Source organism: Panthera leo, chromosome E2 (assembly GCF_018350215.1).
Source record: "Panthera leo isolate Ple1 chromosome E2, P.leo_Ple1_pat1.1, whole genome shotgun sequence".
NCBI classification, from domain to species: domain Eukaryota; kingdom Metazoa; phylum Chordata; class Mammalia; order Carnivora; family Felidae; genus Panthera; species Panthera leo.
The window spans coordinates 8,544,425-8,562,689 of NC_056693.1; the positions used below are offsets into that span (position 1 = coordinate 8,544,425).

The 18,265-nt window shown below is 59.2% G+C and overlaps 3 protein-coding genes and 1 non-coding gene across 4 annotated transcripts; 2 read left to right on the forward strand and 2 right to left on the reverse strand.

The window, feature by feature from the left end:
- The first annotated feature begins 1,263 nt into the window (after positions 1-1,263).
- SLC17A7 (solute carrier family 17 member 7) lies at positions 1,264-10,686 on the forward strand. Its single transcript, XM_042920336.1, is given in 13 exon segments — positions 1,264-1,325; positions 5,380-5,647; positions 6,833-6,951; positions 7,240-7,354; positions 7,433-7,520; positions 7,676-7,762; positions 7,854-7,996; positions 8,661-8,810; positions 8,982-9,114; positions 9,597-9,707; positions 9,920-10,047; positions 10,294-10,498; positions 10,501-10,686. Coding segments are annotated over 13 exon segments (1,695 nt in total). The 3' UTR covers positions 10,587-10,686.
- A 1,165-nt stretch (positions 10,687-11,851) lies between these two features.
- GFY (golgi associated olfactory signaling regulator) lies at positions 11,852-15,381 on the reverse strand. The gene is made up of 4 exons (XM_042919608.1): positions 15,217-15,381; positions 13,101-14,304; positions 12,711-12,884; positions 11,852-12,212 (listed from the first exon to the last, which is right to left on the reverse strand). Exons 2-4 carry the CDS (start codon positions 14,281-14,283, stop codon positions 12,013-12,015), a joined length of 1,557 nt encoding a protein of 518 aa, XP_042775542.1. The 5' UTR covers positions 14,284-14,304; positions 15,217-15,381; the 3' UTR covers positions 11,852-12,012.
- A 1,342-nt stretch (positions 15,382-16,723) lies between these two features.
- On the forward strand, positions 16,724-17,687 carry PTH2 (parathyroid hormone 2). The gene is made up of 2 exons (XM_042920365.1): positions 16,724-16,845; positions 17,369-17,687. Exons 1-2 carry the CDS (start codon positions 16,724-16,726, stop codon positions 17,541-17,543), a joined length of 297 nt encoding a protein of 98 aa, XP_042776299.1. The 3' UTR covers positions 17,544-17,687.
- A 300-nt stretch (positions 17,688-17,987) lies between these two features.
- LOC122209262 lies at positions 17,988-18,094 on the reverse strand. Its single transcript, XR_006197534.1, has one exon. It is a non-coding gene; the product is annotated as a U6 spliceosomal RNA (small nuclear RNA).
- Between the last annotated feature and the right edge of the window lie 171 nt (positions 18,095-18,265).

Consider the following 18,265-nt stretch of genomic DNA (forward strand, 5'->3'; position numbering starts at 1 on the left):
GATCTGGAAGTGGCCTCAGCATCGGGGAGAAGGGCTGGTCTGGAGAAAGGAGCAGGGGCAGGATCTGCCTGCGGGCCAGGGACCTAGAAATAGTCCGGGTTCAACCCCAGAGGGGCAGGGCTGGAAGTCAGAGATGGAGTAAGAGGGCGGGGACAGGTCCTAGCAGGAGGGGGACACAACTCAGGGGGCGGAGAAAGAACTCCGGGTGTGGGTGGGGACAGAACTCAGACGGACAGATTCCAGGGGAAAGGGGCAAAAATTAGGGCAGGGACAGATGTCTGGGGAGGGGACCGAACTCAGGGAGCGGGTAGAGAACTCGGGGGAGTGGGGACAGAACTCAAAGGGCGGGTTGGATTCCGGGCTGGGAGGGAATTATGGGGGTCGCAACTGGGAACTGGCATATAACCGTCAGGGGTTAGGAAACAGAGGATGCAGAAACCATGAGGGGCATGCGCCCCAAAGGGAAATAGAGATGGAAGGGGGTAGAATTTTAAAAAGGAAAGACGGAAACAGGTGGATGGAAGTCCAGAGGGAAGAAACTGGGTGGGGGAAGAACAAGAGGGGACAATGGGTGGATCGAAATGGGGAGTTGGAATTCAGGGGGAAAGAATTCTCTGAATGAGAAAGCACCCTCTGAATGAGGAAGTCGGAGCTGAGGGACGACGCGGGATGGGGGTGGAATTCGGGAGGCGGGATGTGGAACTGGAGGGCACAGAAACTCGGGGGGATAGGGCTGGAGAATGAAACGTAGAAGATGGAACCGTAGGGGGCGAAAGCGCCAGGACGAAATTAGGACGAACTAAAAAGGAGAGGGAAACCTCAGGTGGGCAAGAGAACTCGGGAGGAGAGAAAAGAGATAGAAGGAGCTGGGGGGAGGATGGAAACGGGGGGGGGGGAGTAACTCCGGGAAGGGATAGAATTGGGGCGACGCAACCCGGAGGAGTGAGTTCAGAACCCAGAGGCGTGGTCTTGGAGTGGAAGGGGCAGGCGGAAAGGAGCTGGAGGGCTGCGGGAGGGGGCGGGACTAGAACACAAGAGGCGTGGTCTATCGAGGGTGGGCGGGGCATCGCCACCGCCCGCCCCGCCCCCGACGCTGAGTCCACCGACAGCCCCTAGGCAGCCGGCACACGCAGCCTCCTTCCCCCCGAGCGGAGCTGCGGGGCCGGCCGGGCCGGGGCGGACCCCGGGAACCCGGACGCGGCCGCCCGGGCCCGCGGGCGGGGGGATCGGCGGGGGGGGGGACCGGCGGCAGGGGCAGCCACCATGGAGTTCCGTCAGGAGGAGTTTCGGAAGCTAGCGGGTCGCGCCCTCGGGAGGCTGCACCGGTGAGCGTGGTGAGGGTCCTGGGTGGGGAACAGCCCGAGGGTCCGAGGAGGACGCACATTCCCAGCTGGACAGAGACGGACAGTTGGACGAACGATACCCGTGCATGGGGGTTCCACTCATTTGTTCTATTTTCTCCCTCCTCCAACAGTCCGCTCTCCCTGGTCCAGTCTCGTCCATCATCTCATTCATTTTTCCGTGTCCCACCCCACCCCAGACTCTACCCTTTCCCCTGGGACTGCCTCTTTCCTTCTCTTTGGATCTCTGACCCCCTTCCTCACTTTTGGGTCTCTGTTCACTTATCTTCACTCTGCCTCCTTTCTTAGGATCTTGCCCCCTCTCTGAGTCTCTATTTCCCTTTATCTGCAAGTCTCTGTCCCCCCCTCTCTCCGAGTCTCTGGCCCCTGGTCTCAGATCTCTATCAACCCCTCTCTCTGGGTCTCTGCTCCCCTCTCTCGGGGTCTCTGCTCTATCTCTATCAACCTCTCTCTCTGAGTCTCTGCTCCCCTCTCTCGGGGTCTCTGACCCTCTCCTTTTGGGTGTCTGTCCCCCTCTCTCTGGGTTTTCATCCCCTGCCCTGGGTGTCTCCATCTCCCTGTGTCTTTTTCAGTGTCCATCTCTCAGAGAGTTTAATCTGAAGCTAAAGCGGATTGGGGCGCATTGGTCCTTGTCCTTGGGGAGAGCTAAGCTGGGAGGAGAAGCCAGGGTATCCTGGGTCTCTGGGGGGGAAAGAAGTTGCAGGCCAAAAATTAGGCCCTGGGGTATGGTGGACTTCCCGAAGGATATAGACTAGAGCTAAGAAGGACTTCTCATCATCCAGGGAGATGACCCCAGTGACCTGGGCGTCCCCAGGACAGTCTGCTGGACACCTCCACCCAAATCTCTCACCCCCAACCCCAGCCCTGGCTCCAAGTCAGAGAAATTACTCAGCTGCGGAGAAGCCTAAAAATATCCGGCCACAGTGCGGGGAGGAGATGGCCTCATCAGGACCATGCCCCTGCTGCCATTCCCTTGGACCCTGTCCCCTTGGCCCTGACCCCGTCTTTAGTTGACCCTCAGTGCCTCTCCCTAGGCCATGCAAGTCCTTCTCTAAGACTGAACACCGGTCCTCCTTGCTGCGGATCACTTTCTAGCTCCAAAGTTCCCCCACCCTCTAGTAACTGGAAAGATGGGAATAAGGCTGGACAGAAGGGAGGGGGCAGGAGGGTGGTGCAATGGGGGGCGGGGGAGCTGAGATAACCTCACCCCTTCTTTCCCCAATCTTCCAGCCCCTCCCCACCCTTTTTCTCGCCTCCTTTCACGAGTTTCTCAAAATACATCAGTGCGAAGTCAGGAGAGGGAGAGAGCCGTGCTGATGGAGGGGGCTGGAAGGAGGGTGGTGGTGGGAGGGATGTGTTGCTCAGGCCCCCTCCCTCAGCCCCTGCGTCTCAGCTTCTCATGTGTGTCTGGGCTTCTCAGTCTGTCTGTGTCTTACCTTCACCTCCCTGAGCTGCCTCCTGAGCCTCTAGAGACCCCAGAGCTCAGAGCTGCCCCCAAGACAGTCACCAAGGAGCTGGAGTTTGAGAAGAGCTTTGCAGCTGAACCCTGGGCTTTACTTCGATGGCTGGGGAGAGGCAGAATGCCCTGTACTGGACGTAACACCCTGATTCCATTAAATCCTTTAGACAAAGCTGGGGAAACTGAGGCTCAGTTCGAAAAGGGGGGAAAAAATCAACGGATTAATTACAAATGCCGTCATTCGAACCCAGGCCAGCCCCTCCCAAGCCTGGGATGGAGGCTGCAGTTTCCTCGAGATGAGTGATCCTGGAGTGGGTGGGAACTCCCTCAGACCAGGAAACAGACAGTCACCCGGAGCGACTTGTGACAAGGACATGGCAGGGGGAGGGGAATGCAGGAGAGACAGGAGCCAAGGTGCCTCCTTTCTGAGAACCAGGCCTTGGATGCGGCGATGGCAGGGGCCAGGGAACACTCAGAACCCGTCATCGCACTCTGGCGTGTGACCTTGGACCTGCTACTTCTGCTTTCTGAACCTCAGTTTCCCTAGTTGTGCAATGGCAGGAGACTACCAAGGGACATAAGGCGACAGAGGCCTGCGAGAGCAGGGGAGCGGACAGAGAACCAGAGAGAAGCAAAGACAGAGACCCAGGGAGAGGGAGATTGTGACACCTTCTTCATTTTGGTGAACTGCTTCCTAAGCGAGGCATTCCGGGCACCCAGGAAGGGGAGGAGGACCTCCCTCCAGGCCCTCCCCCTCTCTGTTCTTGTCTTCTGGGAATCACTCGGGTCACTTCATCTCTGCACCCTGGTTCTCTTATCCTGAGATGATCAGTATCACCTGGCAGTTCCCTCCTTGTAACTTCACATTCTACCCTGGTCCCCATTTTATAGATGTGGGATACTGACCCCCCCCCCCCCCCCCCACCGCTGCAGCCCATTTAGAAAGCCTTGGTCAGGTATCTGACACATTGGAGTCTCCACAACGGGTATCAAATTTCAGGGGCTGCAATCACATCCTGAGTTTCAGGGTCCAATAGCCTCTGATGGTAACCCGGGTCAAAGTCTACTCGCTATGGCTGGCAGGTTCTGATGCGGGGTGGGGGGAGTCTCTACCAGTCTGAGCTTACATTCTGGGGCATTTATTCCCTGCCCCCCCCCCCCCCAATCTGGCTCTCTTTCCTGGTCCCTCCTGGGTACTGTCCACTCCCCCAGTCTCTTTCTCCTACCCCGTTTCTTAGCTGCCCTCCCCCCCGCCCCAACCTCCTTAAGTTCTAGGATGGGGAGGGTGGCTGTGTTCTCTCATCGCTTCCACCCGCCTCCCCCCAGACCGTCTGGCTGTTCTTTCCTCCCCCGTCCCAGTCTCCCTCGCCTCCATCTGTTCTAGCCCCTTCCTGGGATCCAGCCCGATCCCCTGGCTGCGTACCCGCCTCCGAGAGGGGCCGCATCTCGCAAATCACGTCCCCAGCTTGTTTCTCCTCAGTCCCTTGGTCTCTCCATCTTTCTCTGCATCTATGTGTCCTCTCTTTCAGGTTGCTGTCCTTCTCCATCTCTGAGGTTCTGTCCCCTTCCCTCTCAGGGTCTCTGGTCTGTTCTCCCTTTTCTCTCTGGGTCTCTGTCTCTCCTTCTGTGTCCCTGACCCTCTTTGTTTCAACCTCTGCCCACCCCCACTCCATCTCTGTCGCCCTCCTTTTGGACACCCTGTTTCAGGGCACCTCTCTTTCCCTGCAGCCTCTCTCTGGGTTTGAGGTGGTTCTCCAAATACCCAATCCATCATCACAGACTCAATTCCAGAACGGGCGGGGGCGAGAGCCACACTGGGGACTGAGCCAATCCCCCTACCAGGGCCATCTGTCCCTTGCCAGGACACCACCCGCCACTCCCCCTCCCTACCCCCTAGCAGACAGCCTGAACTCAAGGTTCCCCAGGGATGTCTGGCTGGGCTGCTGGATTCCGGGGACCCTGACTTCTCCCCACCCTCAGGGAATGGGCTTCCGGTGTCTGAAGGGAGTCAGCTGGATGTCAGCCCCACACCTGGGGCCTGGAAGCAGGGAAGGGCATGCCGCAGGGGGCAGGAGAGGAGGGGGTCGGTATATATAGCAGACGTGGCTGAGAAGCATCTGTTCTTTTGACACCTTTGCTGAAGCATCTCCTTAGCGCTTTTTGCTTCCTCAAATAGACTCATATCTGGAAGAGGGGGCTGGAGAATCTCTGGGCCTTAGGGTGGGGGCTGGGGGCACAGGTTCTTAGATCACGAAGCGTACTCTGGGGTCTAAAACTCCTGAGTCGAGAGATAACAGGGCTGGGGGAGAAGGAAACTGAGGACCCCCATATCTGCGTCTGCGAGAGAAGGGAACTGGCAGTGTGAATTCATGGTCTGTGGGGGATGGAGGGGGGGGGGGTCCAGATTCCTGGATGGGGGGGGGCGAAGGGAGTTAGGGCCGGACTCTTGGGGAAGGAGGGAGTGCGGGCTTAGAATCGTGGATCTTGAAAAGCAGGAGGTTTTGCACTGGACTCATGGGGAGGAGGGGGCCGGGGGCCTGGACTTACGAGTCTTTGATTCTTGCTGCCCCGCAGCCTTCTGGAGAAGCGGCAGGAAGGTACAGAGACGTTAGAGCTGAGTGCGGACGGGCGCCCGGTGACGACGCAGACCCGGGACCCGCCGGTAGTGGACTGCACCTGTTTCGGTCTCCCTCGCCGCTACATTATCGCCATCATGAGCGGTCTGGGCTTCTGCATCAGCTTTGGGATCCGCTGCAACCTGGGCGTGGCCATCGTCTCCATGGTCAACAACAGCACTACCCACCGCGGGGGCCACGTGGTGGTGCAGGTAGTTCAGGGGCGTGCCCCGGCACGCCGGCCCACCTGGCCCTGCCCACGCCCCCTGCTGACGTCACGTTCGTCCACGAGCAATCCTGGCCCAGCCCCTTCCCACCGCAGCCGGAGTAGCCCCGCCCATCTGTGCGTCCCCTACGCCTCCCCTCTGCTCTAGGGGTCTCCTCTTCCTAAGCCCTGCCCCCAGTTAAATGAAGCTCCGCCCCTATTTTTCTCAGGGTAGACTTTGCGCCAGCATTGGGTTCCCTACGTGTTTTGCCCCTGCCCCATTTTGGGCCTCCTAGCAACTTTGCTCCACCTGCCATCCATGCCTGTCACCAGTGTCACAACTTAATCCCAGCCCCATGGCAGGCTCCACCCTGAGTTTTGATCCTGGCGTTTCTGAAGTTCAGTCGCTGCTAAATCCCGCTTCGTTGACTCCGGCCCTTACCTAAAGCCCGCTTCATCTCAGACTTCCTCCCTATTTTTTAAAAAAAATTCTAAAAAAAACCCATTTATTTTGAGAGACAGAGCATGAGTGGGTGAGGGGCAGAGAGAGAGAGAGAGAGAGAGAGAGAGACATACCGAATCCGAAGCAGGCTCCAGGCTCTGAGCACAGAGCCTGATATGGGGCTCGAACCCACGAACCGTGAGATCATGACCTGAGCCAAAGTCAGACGTTTACCAGACAGAGCCACCCAGGCGCCCCAGACATTCTTCCTATTTTAATTCCGGTGTAGATCGTGCCCGTGCCCTAGGAAAAACTCCTGATTTAGGCATTGGCCTGCCTGCCTCGCCTCTTGCTCCCTTCCAGTCAGGCCGCCCCTTTGGCTACTTCCGGTCCCTGGCCAGACCCCACCCAGTCACTCCACAAACAGTTCGTAGGTTGGTTAAGAGGCGTAAGTGGAGAAAGAGTCCCCACCCCATTTATGCGCCCCTAGACAGTCAAAGCTGGGGCACTGAGACAGCGAAGGCTTCTAGGCAGCAGCAGGCCCCGTTGCTAGGGCAGAGCAGCCCCTGGAAGCCTACCCGGAGCAGAGTTGGGAGGAGGACGGCTTGAATTCTGATTGGCAGGTGTTTTGGCGCGAGAGGGGAATCCCTGTTGCTGATTGGCTGAGGGACTAAATCTGTCTGTGCTGATTGGTGGAGGGGCAGAGCCTGGGGGCGGAACAGCTCGTTTGACGTGCCTTTTGGCCCGCAGAAAGCTCAATTTAACTGGGATCCAGAGACTGTTGGCCTCATACACGGCTCCTTTTTCTGGGGCTACATTGTCACCCAGATTCCCGGAGGATTTATTTGCCAGAAATTCGCAGCCAACAGGTACAGGGCTGGGGTCTCGAAGTGGGCGGGAACTACAGTTGTGTGGGTGGACTTAGTGGGTGTGGCCTGGCATTTAGGGACTGACGGGGGGGGGGAATGGGAGGAGCCTGTGTTAGGGGCGGGGTCTTGGAAGAAGGCGGGGCTTGCGATTGCGGAAGGTGAGCCAGAGGTGGGAGCCGGGGGTCTTGGAGAACACAAGGCCTGGCCCGCCGTGGGCAGGAAGAGCGGAATCCTAGCTTTGGCGGGAGAGCTGGACCCTATTCTCGTACTACGGACTCTTCCCACCAGGGTTTTCGGCTTTGCTATTGTGGCTACATCCACTCTAAACATGCTGATCCCCTCGGCTGCCCGAGTCCACTATGGCTGTGTCATCTTCGTGAGGATCCTGCAGGGGTTGGTAGAGGTAAAGCCCTGCTCCACATGACCCTGTGCCTGTTCTGACTCCGCCTCTTCTCGTTGACTTTGGTTTTCTCCTTCCTAGGGGGTCACGTACCCCGCCTGCCACGGGATCTGGAGCAAATGGGCCCCGCCCCTAGAGCGGAGTCGCTTGGCAACAACCGCCTTCTGCGGTGAGAGGAAGGGGCTGGGATCCAGACTTGCGGGTCTGAGGGAGGAGGGGCTGTGGCCTGTACTTCTGTGTCCCAGAAAAGCAGGGGCTGGAAGTCCACATTCCCGGATCTGAGGGTAGATGAGCCTCTTCTACATGTTGCACCCTCCCCCTTAGGTTCCTATGCTGGGGCGGTGGTCGCGATGCCTCTCGCCGGGGTCCTGGTGCAGTACTCAGGATGGAGCTCTGTGTTCTACGTCTACGGTGAGGGTCCGGAGCCTGGGTCCGGGTGGCGCTGGGGCGGAGCGAGGCCGGTCATTGCCTCGCTTCCGTCCCCCTCCTGACCCCCCCCCAGGCAGCTTCGGGATCTTTTGGTACCTGTTCTGGCTGCTCGTCTCCTATGAGTCCCCGGCTCTGCACCCCAGCATTTCGGAAGAGGAGCGCAAGTACATCGAGGACGCCATCGGCGAGAGCGCCAAACTCATGAACCCGGTCACGGTCCGGGCCCAAGCCTGGGGGGCGGGGGGGAGCGGTGGGGCAAGAAGAGATATCCAGGCAGGGAGGCAGGAGAAAAGGGGGCTTCGAACCTGCACGGAGTGTAGAGTGTAGATCGTGTTGGGTTGCTGTAGACTCTCAGAGGAGGCGGGCTGGGGACGCACAGTGGGCGGGGCTAGAACCTAGGAGGCGGGGTTAAAACCCGGGGAAGAAAGGATCAGCAGGTGCTGAGGGCAGGGCTAGGTTGCTAGGTGGACAGAACCAGTATGAGACGTAGTTAAACCGGCAGAGGCGGGATTCGAGTGTGGGGGGTGGGTTGCTTAGACGGGTGAGTGAGGCTAGAATTAGGGGGCATAATAGAAATGGAAAGAGACTCCTGGGCTCACATTTATGGGTCCCTGAGGGTCATCATGGGGTCCGCACACCTGCGAACCTGAGGGACACCGTACAGTCGGGACGCCTGCATCTCTGAAGTGTCACTGTGAGGCTAGGATGCCAAGGTCCCCACAGGGACATGGTCAGGCTGGTGCCCCTGCGTCCCCAGAGGTTTTAGTGAAGTCGGGAGACCTGGGTCTCTGTGGGACTATAATAGGGTCCCGGAAGGGACACGGAGAGCACCCAGCCCTGGTCTCGATCTTAGCGGCCGCTCTTCTCCCCCCACCCCCAGAAGTTTAACACACCCTGGCGGCGCTTCTTTACTTCCATGCCAGTCTACGCCATCATCGTGGCTAACTTCTGCCGCAGTTGGACGTTCTACCTGCTCCTTATCTCCCAGCCCGCCTACTTCGAAGAGGTGTTCGGCTTCGAGATCAGCAAGGTTGGGCCCAGGAGGGGAAAGCAGGGGGCGCGGCGGGGGGAGATGAAGCAACGGGGCCCGGATCCCAAGAGGTTGGAACGAGGGACAGGAAGGAGCCAGTGGTGCACTAACCGGGTGGAGATGTCCGGCCAGCAGCCCCTGAGCCCTCGCTCTGTGCGCTCGCTGGTGCAGGTGGGCCTGGTGTCAGCGTTGCCCCATCTGGTCATGACCATCATCGTGCCCATCGGCGGCCAGATCGCGGACTTCCTGAGGAGCCGCCGCATCATGTCCACGACTAACGTGCGCAAGTTGATGAACTGTGGAGGTGAGTGGGGCGGGGCCCCGAGCCGGGTCTGGGGCCGCCTGGGCGGGGCGGAACCAGGTGAGGGTGGAGGTGGGGCCAGGGGCGTGTCCAAAAAGTCCCGGCGCGGGCGAAGGAGGGCGTGGGTGGAACGGAACCCCTGGCTGCAGTCTCAGGGCTCACCTGGTGGCAGGGGCTGGCGCGTGTGACTATGCAGGGGCCTGGAGCTGAGTCTTTAGGGCGTGGCCTAGTCGGGGCGTGGCCTAGTCGGGGCGTGGGGCCACGGAGGACCCAGCGGGGGCGGGGGGTGCTGGCCCCCGTGCACCTGGTTGAGGACCAGGGAGGTGAGGGTTTGGTTAGGGCGAGCGCGGGCGGAATGAGGGACGAGGCGGGCTGCACAAAGCCGGGGACCGGCATGGAGGCGGCCGGACTGGGGCGGGAACGGGCTGGAGAGGCGGTGTGGGGAGGCCGGGGCTCAGATGAGACGGCCGTCCGGCCCTCCGTAGGCTTCGGCATGGAAGCCACGCTGCTGCTGGTGGTCGGCTACTCGCACTCCAAGGGCGTGGCCATCTCCTTCCTGGTCCTCGCCGTGGGCTTCAGCGGCTTCGCCATCTCTGGTGAGAACCGCGGATCCGCAGCTTGGCGGACTCTGGACAGCTCTGTAGGGAACTCACCGGCTCAGGATAGGGGACCTTCCAGCCTCGCAAAAGGTGGTCTGGAAAGAGCCGGAGGGGGGGGGGGGGGACGTGGGGGGTGGGGCGGCTCAGTAGGAGTCCCTCTGAGTGAGATTCACTGAGTCAGAGTGACGCCTTCTGGCTTGCCTCGCCAGGGTTCAACGTGAACCACCTGGACATCGCCCCGCGCTACGCCAGCATCCTCATGGGCATCTCCAACGGCGTGGGCACGTTGTCAGGCATGGTGTGCCCCATCATCGTGGGTGCCATGACTAAGCACAAGGTCCGTGCACTGGCCCTGACCCACTCTCCCTCCGGGTTTGTGTATGGCACCTTCCTGACGTGCGACAACCTCTCCGGGCTCCATTCCCTGCCCTCTCCTGGGTCTTTCCGCTTCTCTCTGGATCTCTGTCTCCCTTTCTCTGCCCGTCCCCCCCCCCCGCCCCCCCCCCCGCCTTCTCTCTCCCCCTCCTGTTTCTCTGTCCTCTGACCTCACCTCTCCATTGTCACCCCCCCCCCCCCTCCACAGACTCGGGAAGAGTGGCAGTACGTATTCCTAATCGCCTCCCTGGTGCACTATGGGGGTGTCATCTTCTACGGGGTCTTCGCTTCTGGAGAGAAGCAGCCGTGGGCGGAGCCTGAGGAGATGAGCGAAGAGAAGTGTGGCTTCGTTGGCCACGACCAGCTGGCTGGCAGTGACGAAAGCGAAATGGAGGATGAGGCTGAACCCCCCGGGCACCCCCTGCTCCCCCTCCTTCCTATGGGGCCACACACAGCACTGTTCAGCCCCCAAGACCCCCACCCCCTGTCCGGGACTACTGACCATGTGCCTCCCACTGAATGGCAGTTTCCAGGACCTCCATTCCACACGTCACTGGCCGGAGTGACTGTCAAGGAACCCCAGTCCTCTCTGTCCTGCTGCAGGCCTAAGAAGCACTCGCCCTCTTCCCCAGTGCTGTCAAATCCTCTTCCCTTCCCAATTGCCTCTCAGGGGTAGTGAAGCTGCAGACTGGCAGTTTCAAGGATACCCAAATTCCCCTAAAGGTTTCCTTCTCCACTTGTTCTGCCTCAGTGGTTTCAAATCTCTCCTTTCAGGGCTTTATTTGAATGGACAGTTCAATCTTTGACTCTCTCTTGTGGTTTTGAGGCACCCTCCCCACCACCTTCTCTTTAACACCTGGGACTCTCTGGGGTTAAGCCCTGAGATTACTCAGCCTTCCTTTCCTTTCAGAAAAACTGAAGATCTTCCTCTAGAAGTTCCCAACCTCTCCCGATTCGATTTTGCATTTTCCAGGTTGGGTTAACCAATCGCCCATCCCCGCCATTCTAGGGATTGATTCTCACCAGCGTTTCTGAGGGAAAATGGCGGTTTCAAGCCCCCCTCCCCCCTTCACCCCCTCCCTCCACCAGCAGGTTCTGCTGAAGCACCAAATTCCCCAAGACCTCCCTAGCTTAGCACAATGTCTAGGGAAACAAGATGGCGGTTTTAACACTATGCCTCTCTCCACCCCCATGCACTTTTTCTGACGTTTTCAGGTCTAAATAGTGGCTGCTCAAGTCCATCCACTCAACGGTGTGAAGCCACCATCACTGAACTTCCCCATGGTGGTTTCAAGATGCCCCTCTTCCCCCAGTTCCTTGCACTTTATTCTCCTGGGTGGTTTCAAACTACCCTCATTTTCTCAGTGGCCATTTGTTGTGTCCCTCAGGGGCTAAATGACTCAGAACCTGGGATCCTTCCCCTCTCAGACTCCCCTCTTTCGGCTTAGAATTTGGGGAAGCTATGCAGGAGAAGTCACAGAATCCCAGGAAACGGAATGGGGCTGGGGAGAGGGGTGTTTTTCCCCGGAGCAGGGTTGTGTCTTTGTGTCTGTCTCTGTGACTGTGAATCCTGCCCTGCCCCACTCCCAATAAAATGCTTTGGTGTTCACACTCAGTCGTCCTTGGCCTTGGCAGTCACAGGAGTCTGGGCCCCCAGCTCCCTCCTCTCTCAGACCCGGTATCCTAGGGTCCCAGCCCCCTCCTCTCCCAGGACTCAGGCCAGAGTACGTGTCTAGTTTGGGAACCGTTGATTTATTCGGCCGCACTCAAGACGGTGTTCTCCGGTCACAGCGAAAGCTTCTCTGTGGGTGGGACTTCCTATCTAGGAGGACTACTAGGTAGCAAAGCAGGCCAGGAGGTCAGGACCTCTGTCTGGGTCCTTCCTCGGCCTGGGGATGGCGCGGGTCTGGCGGGACGCGAGCGGGGCTCACACGAAGTTGTTGGGGAGCGTGGCGGGGGAGAGCGGCTCCAGGCTCTGGGGGCGCCTCCCGCAGGGCGGCGGGGGCAGCTTGGGCGGCAGCGGGGGGGTGGGCGGCGGCTGTTTGGTGGCGATGTGTGAAGGGACCCAGGCATCCGGCGCGTAAAAGTAGAGGTCGTAGGGGTCCTTCGGGGCTTCCAAATGCATAACTGTGGGAGCGAAGGGGCGAAGTCATCCCCAGGCAGACAAGGGGCCTGTCCCCTCACTGTGCCGCTGGCCAGTGAGAAGGCGGGAGACAGGATTAAGACTGTTCTTTAGAACTGGGTTTTCAAATTAAAGGGCGGGTGCCCCATTCCCCAAATGGGAGAGGAGGCGTGGCATCCGCGTAGCAGGGGCGGGGCCCGCAGTGGGGGGGCGGGGAATGCGGGGCTCCGGCCCCTCCCAGGGAGGGGGTAGAGGCGGGGCTTGTAGGGACCCTTGGCTCCCAGCCTGCTGCAATTCCCAGCTGGGCTGGGGGCGGCGCTGGACGTGTGTGCGCGCGCGCGCGCGTGTGTGTGTGTGTGTGTGTGTGTAATTTCGGAGAATTGGGGGCAGGATCATGGAGAGGGGTCGGGGCTTCTATGGACCTAGGATGGAGGACCTGTACTTTTTGGCAGGCGAAACCAGGGTAAGGGAGCGTGCCGTCGCTGTAAGTAAGGGTCGCTCACCCGGTTCATCTCCGTCGTTTGGAAGCCGGTGATGTGCGAAGGGCCGGTGTCGAGCCGCCCGGCGGTAGAGACACCACAGCAGCAGGAAAATGCCGATCAGCAGGCCGATCCCGGCGAGGAATAGGCAGAGGGCCCCTCCCGCCGCGCCCCGGGGGCGCCCCACCAGGGTCACGCCTGAAGGACGAGGGGCCAGGAATTGAGCAATCTAAACCCCTAGCCCCCTTCTTCCTGAGACCCCCCTCTTTCCTCAGTCCCAACATCCCCGTCCTCAGCACCCTCCCGCCTTAAACTTAGGAGCCAGGTCCCCATCCTGGCCTCCCCGAGACCCAGGAGTCCGGCCTCCAGCCCCTTCTTCCCTCGGACCCAGGAGTCCGGGTCCTGGCCCCTCACCGGTCTCCTCCACTCGTTCCACCACGATGATAGTGTTGACTCTCTCACCTCGGCTGCGCCGCTGGGGGACCCGCGGAGTGGCAGGGGCCAACTGACTGGGGGACCCTGGAGGAGCAGGGGGGCCCGCAATCCGGGCTGAGGGAAGAAGGGCGTCAGGCCCTTTAGGGCTAGAGTCCTGGGAGGCCTTCAACCCAACTGTGCCAGGAGACTCTGAGGTGGGCAATTTAAGGGAGTCAGGCTGGGTGACTGCAGGGGTTTCTGCTTTGGGATTCAGGGGCAGCTCATTTAGGGCAGCTGTTGCTTTGTCCTTGAAAGGTGTAGTGGTTTCTGAGTGAAGACTGGCGGAGATCTCAGGGTCCGAGGTCATGGGGTTCTCTGTTGCATCTTGGTAGTGGGTTGTGGGGGATTCTGTCTGGGGAATTTCAGTGGGGTTGGGGTTGCTGGTTACATGGGATTCTGGGCGGGGGCTTTCAGTAGAGTCAGGATACAGGGTCTGGAGGAATTCAGAGTGGGGGGTTTCAGTGGTGTCAGGGTTTGGGGTTTCTGGAGTTTTGGGGTGAAGACTCTTGGTGGGGTCAGGATTTGGCGTCTCAGGGACTTCTGCACGTGAGACTTCGATGGAGTTAAGTTTGGGAATCTCTGGGGATTCTTGGTGTGGAGTTTGTGTAGGGTCAGGGTTTGGGGTTTCAGGAAATTCTGGGTGTGAAGTTTTGGAGGGACTAGGTTTGAGGGTCTCAGGAGATTCTGGGTGTGGGATATCAGTTGGGTCAGGTTTGGGGGCCACAGAAGGTTCTGGATGTGTTATTTTGGAGGGGTTAATTTGGGGGGTCTCCAGGGAGTGTGATATTGAGGTATTGAGTGAGTTAGATGTAGGAGTCTCAGGAGACTCTGGGTGTGGGCTTTCTTGGAGGTCATGGTTGGGAGTCTCAGGGAAGTCAGGGAGGGAGGGTTCAGGGGAAACTGCATGAGGTATTTTGGAGGGCTCAGGATAAGTAGTCACGGGGGAATCTGGGTTAGGCTGGTCTCCAGTGGAATTCTCAGAAGCAGGAGGGGAGGTCTGAGAAGGGTGGCCCATCTCAGAGAGGTCGGAGCCTGTAAGCGGTGAGGCCGAAGGGTCAGCCTTGGAACCCAGCCTGGCGAGGAGGAAGATGAGGACGAAGAGGATGGGACAGAGGGATTTCATAGCTCTGGGAGACGCCTATAGCTGCGGGGAAGCGGGAAGAAAGGGGTTAAAGTTGGAAGCCTCCTGGGAACCCCCGCCCCCGCCCTTGCCTGGAGGCCATGCCCACCGGTCCCCAGGTGGGCCGTGATCCCGCCCAGCTCCGCGCCAGGGAAAGGAGGACCTAACTGCAAAGCCCTGAAGGCTGTGCAGTAGCTAAGGGAGACTGAGACGCGGGGCTTCTTGGGAGTCGTAGTTAATTTCCTTATGTATTTCCCCGAGGCAGGGGGTGGGGGGCAGGAAAATTGGGAAAGAATGACACCTCTCCAAGCCCTCACACCTCCTCAACTTCTATTTCAGAGGATGTAGACCTCCAAGGAGATGCAGGATCCCTTCCTCTCTGAGGGCTCCAGGGACACCATCAGGGCACAGTTGTTTACGCTAAAGCAGGCTCAGAAGGAATGGCTGGGGGTTGGGGGCCCGAATGCCTGGATCTGAGGGAGAAGGGAGACTCCTAGGATCTGGGGGAGAAGGATGCTGGGGGTTCAGACTCCCTGTTTCCAGAGGGTGGAGGGCACTGTGGGTCTAAATTCCTGGTTCTTTAGAGAGAAGAGGCCTGAAGGTTCACACGCCTAGAATTTTGAAGGGGGGGGGGGGAGGCTGGATAATGGGGGAGAAAGGAAACAGGAGTATCGAACTCTAGGGGACTCGGAACTCTGAGTCCGAGTCTTGGGTCCTCCACAGATAGGTGTGGAGGGTTCTGGATTCCTTAGCCTTCAAGAGGAGAGAGCTGTGGGGCAGGACTCCTCTAGTCCCTCTGTTTATTGGCGATGGAGCTGAGATCCCAGACTCTCAGGACTGGTCTGAGGCAGAGACACCTAGGTCTGTGCCCAGCGGGAGGTGGAGGCGGCAGATACCCGGATAGGACAGGGCCACTCGGGGCCTGGGGTCTCTTACCTGCTCAGTGGGGTCCAAGATAACAGCAGGTGAGCAGAGCTGGATGCAGAGATGGGTGAATGTTGCAGAATGGCTCTGGGCGGGGCAGCAGGAGGTAGGGTCCCAGGGGCGCAGATGACGCACCTGACCCCCTCCCTGGGGAGCCTGGGAGCCTGGCGACAGGCTTGTTCTCTTAAAGGGACAGAGATAAAGAACATTGTTTCTGGAATGGGGAAGGGAGTTAGGGACTGGATCATCTATCCAGTGGAGGGATGTGGCCCAACCAAGCTATCTTTTCTTTGAAACCAGGCGTCCAGGCCATCTTGTGTCTCCTACATGCGAACCCAAGAGTCTAGGTCCCTGGTGCCCTTATACTTCAAGACCCAGGAGTCTGGGCCTCCAGGTGCCTCCCCTCAGATCCAGGAATCCAGGTTCCCAGGCCCCTCCTGCCTGGGAGAATTAGGAGTCCAGGTTCCCATGTCTTGCCATTCAGATACCCAGTTGGCTGCTGCCCTTTGGGACTTCCCAACCTTGGCCTACCTCCCCACTGTGTAGAAAGCACCCTCTTAAGAGCCAGTGTGAGAGGACTGGGCCTTTACAGCACCCCCAAACTCCTCCCCAAGAAGGCTTAAACCGATGCACGGGGTCACTCTTGTCTCTTTCCCCTCTTTGCGGTTTTTCTGACTCCTGATTTTGCTCATCATTTTACCAGCCTTCCTCCCCACCCCCCCCCCCCCCCCTCCCCATACCCTTTGCCTTCTTCTGCCTTCCCTTCCCTGCCCTCTATCTCTCACTCTATCTTTCTGGTTCTCTCCCGCCTGGATTTATCTCCGGGCATCCCTGTCCGGGCTGGCTGTCCTTCCATCTCCTGTCGTTCTCAGAGCCTCCTCGCTCCACCCTCCATCTCTAGCTGGCTCTTTGTCTTCTTCCCTGTTCCCCCTTTCTTTCCTTCTTCCTCTGTTGCTCCCTTTCTTCCTCTCTGTCCTTTCCTCTGTCACCCTGTCTTTGTCCTTCCATCTCATGGTTACTTCATCTACGTGTCTCTGCTTCTCTCCATCAATCCCTCTTCTGTTGCTTTCCCTGTCTCTTTCTCTGTGTCTCTGGCTTCTGCTCTGATGGTCCCTCTGCTGGTCTCTATTTTTATCCCTGTGACACACCTCCCGTGTCCACTTCTCTGTCTGTCTGTCTCTCCCCCTCCTGCTTCCCCTCGGGTCCCAGCTCCTGGTCCCAATTAGTTGGTGGCTGCCAAGGAGAGGCAGGGCCCCCACTCCTGGCTCCTCATTACCGCTGGCGGCTCCTAATGAGCCTGGTGGAGGGGCTGACCCTGCGCCCCCAGCCCCCTGGTCTGCGTCACTACCCGCTGCGGGGGCTGTGGAGGCGATATAAGGGGGCCGAAGCCTCGCTGTCCGAGCCCACTGCGCGGTATCGGGCCCTGCAACCGGGCGCAGGAGGTGGGTGGGTGGTGGGGTCCGGGGTTCTGGGCCAGGACGTGGGCCTCACTGAGCTCTTCCGTGTCTTTCCACAGGTGATGGAGACCCGCCAGGTGCCCAGGAGCCCCCGAGTGCGGCTGCTGCTGCTGATTCTGCTGCTTGTGTCCTGGGGCGACCACACTGCCTCGGGAGTCGCCCTGCCCCCCGCGGGGGTCCTCAGGTACCTGCGTCGCCCCGACTCCCGACTCCCAGGGAGGGGCGGGGGTTCCGAGAGGTGGGAATAGACCCAAAGAGAAAGGCGCACAGAGACTCTAGAGAGAGGAGGACAAGAGACTAGGGGTGGAGAGAGGTGGAGTGTGGACAGGGAATCAGCCCGAGAAAGAGATACAAGAAGATTCAGAGAATGGCGTTGGGAGATTTGAAAGGAGTCCAACAAGCAGCGGCGGATTCATTGCTTGAGCAAAGTTTACTGGGTTCTCAGTGTGTGCCAGGCCGTGCGCTGAGCGCTGGGGGTGGACACATGCATCAGACTCGGTCTCCGTACTCAGGAAGCTTCGAACCCGGCGAGCAGAGAGACAGAGACCCACACAGAGAGAGACGGGGGACTGAGGACAGACAGCGAGCCACTCCACAGGACGGTGCAGGGACAGGGCTTCGAATTAGACCGTGGGGGGCGGGGGGTACAGGCGGCGGCTGGCGGGGGCCTGGACCCGCGGTAACCGCATCTCTTGGTCTCCTGGCAGCCTCCGCCCCCCCGGGCGGGCCCGGGAGGGCCCCGCCCCCCCGCTGTCGCGGCGGAGCCTGGCGTTGGCTGACGACGCGGCCTTCCGGGAGCGCGCGCGGCTGCTGGCCGCCCTCGAGCGCCGCCACTGGCTGAACTCGTACATGCACAAGCTGCTGGTGCTGGACGCGCCCTGAGCGCGGTGCCCGCCCAACCTCAATAAAGATCCTCCCAATGCCTCGGGTCTGCGCCTCCTTCCTGCGCCCTCCGGGTGCTCGCGCGGGGTCTGGGGGCGGGGCTTGCGTCGCTACTCCAGCGGACCTCTTCCCCGGTTCACTCTCTTTGCTCTCCCCACTTTTTTTTTTTTTTGTTTTTGTTTTTTATATCATCTTTCCAACCACCCATAGTCCCTCTCCCTCTGGATTTCTGCTCTGCCCTCCCTCCATGCCCCACCTCTGTCCCCTCCTCTCTGTGCCTCTGTCTCTCCCCACCCACGGGTCTCTGTCCTCCTCTCTGGGTTTCTGTCCCTTTCTGTTTCCCTCTGAGTCTCTGCCCCCTTCTCTTATCTAGGCCTCTGTCACTCTCTGGGCATCAGTTCGCCTTCTCTGAGTCTCTGTACTTCTGTCTCTCTCTCTCTCTTTTTTTTAATGGAACGCTTCACGAATTTGCGTGTCATCCTTACGCAGGGGCCATGCTAATCTTCTCTGTATCGTTCCAATTTTAGTATATGTGCTGCCGAAGCGAGCACATGTCTCTTTTCACCCTCCTGGCTTGCTAACCCTTTGCCTCGTCTCTCTACTCTTCTTTCTGCTTCTAAAACTCTTCCTTCCATTCCAAATCACTTTCTTTTTTCTCTGCCTGATTCCCTCATGTCTTTTCTTTCCTCTGTTGTTTCCGTCTCACCTTCTTCCAGTTCTCA

Excerpts from the sequence above, each read along its gene's own strand:
- PTH2 (XM_042920365.1), top strand. The coding sequence starts at position 16,724 with ATGGAGACCCGCCAGGTGCCCAGGAGCCCCCGAGTGCGGCTGCTGCTG. Across the intron at positions 16,846-17,368 it reads CCCCCCGCGGGGGTCCTCAG|CCTCCGCCCCCCCGGGCGGG; the intron begins GTACCTGCGTCG and ends GTCTCCTGGCAG.
- GFY (XM_042919608.1), bottom strand. The coding sequence starts at position 14,283 with ATGAAATCCCTCTGTCCCATCCTCTTCGTCCTCATCTTCCTCCTCGCC. Across the intron at positions 12,885-13,100 it reads GGAACGAGTGGAGGAGACCG|GCGTGACCCTGGTGGGGCGC; the intron begins GTGAGGGGCCAG and ends CTCGTCCTTCAG. Across the intron at positions 12,213-12,710 it reads AAACGACGGAGATGAACCGG|TTATGCATTTGGAAGCCCCG; the intron begins GTGAGCGACCCT and ends TCGCTCCCACAG.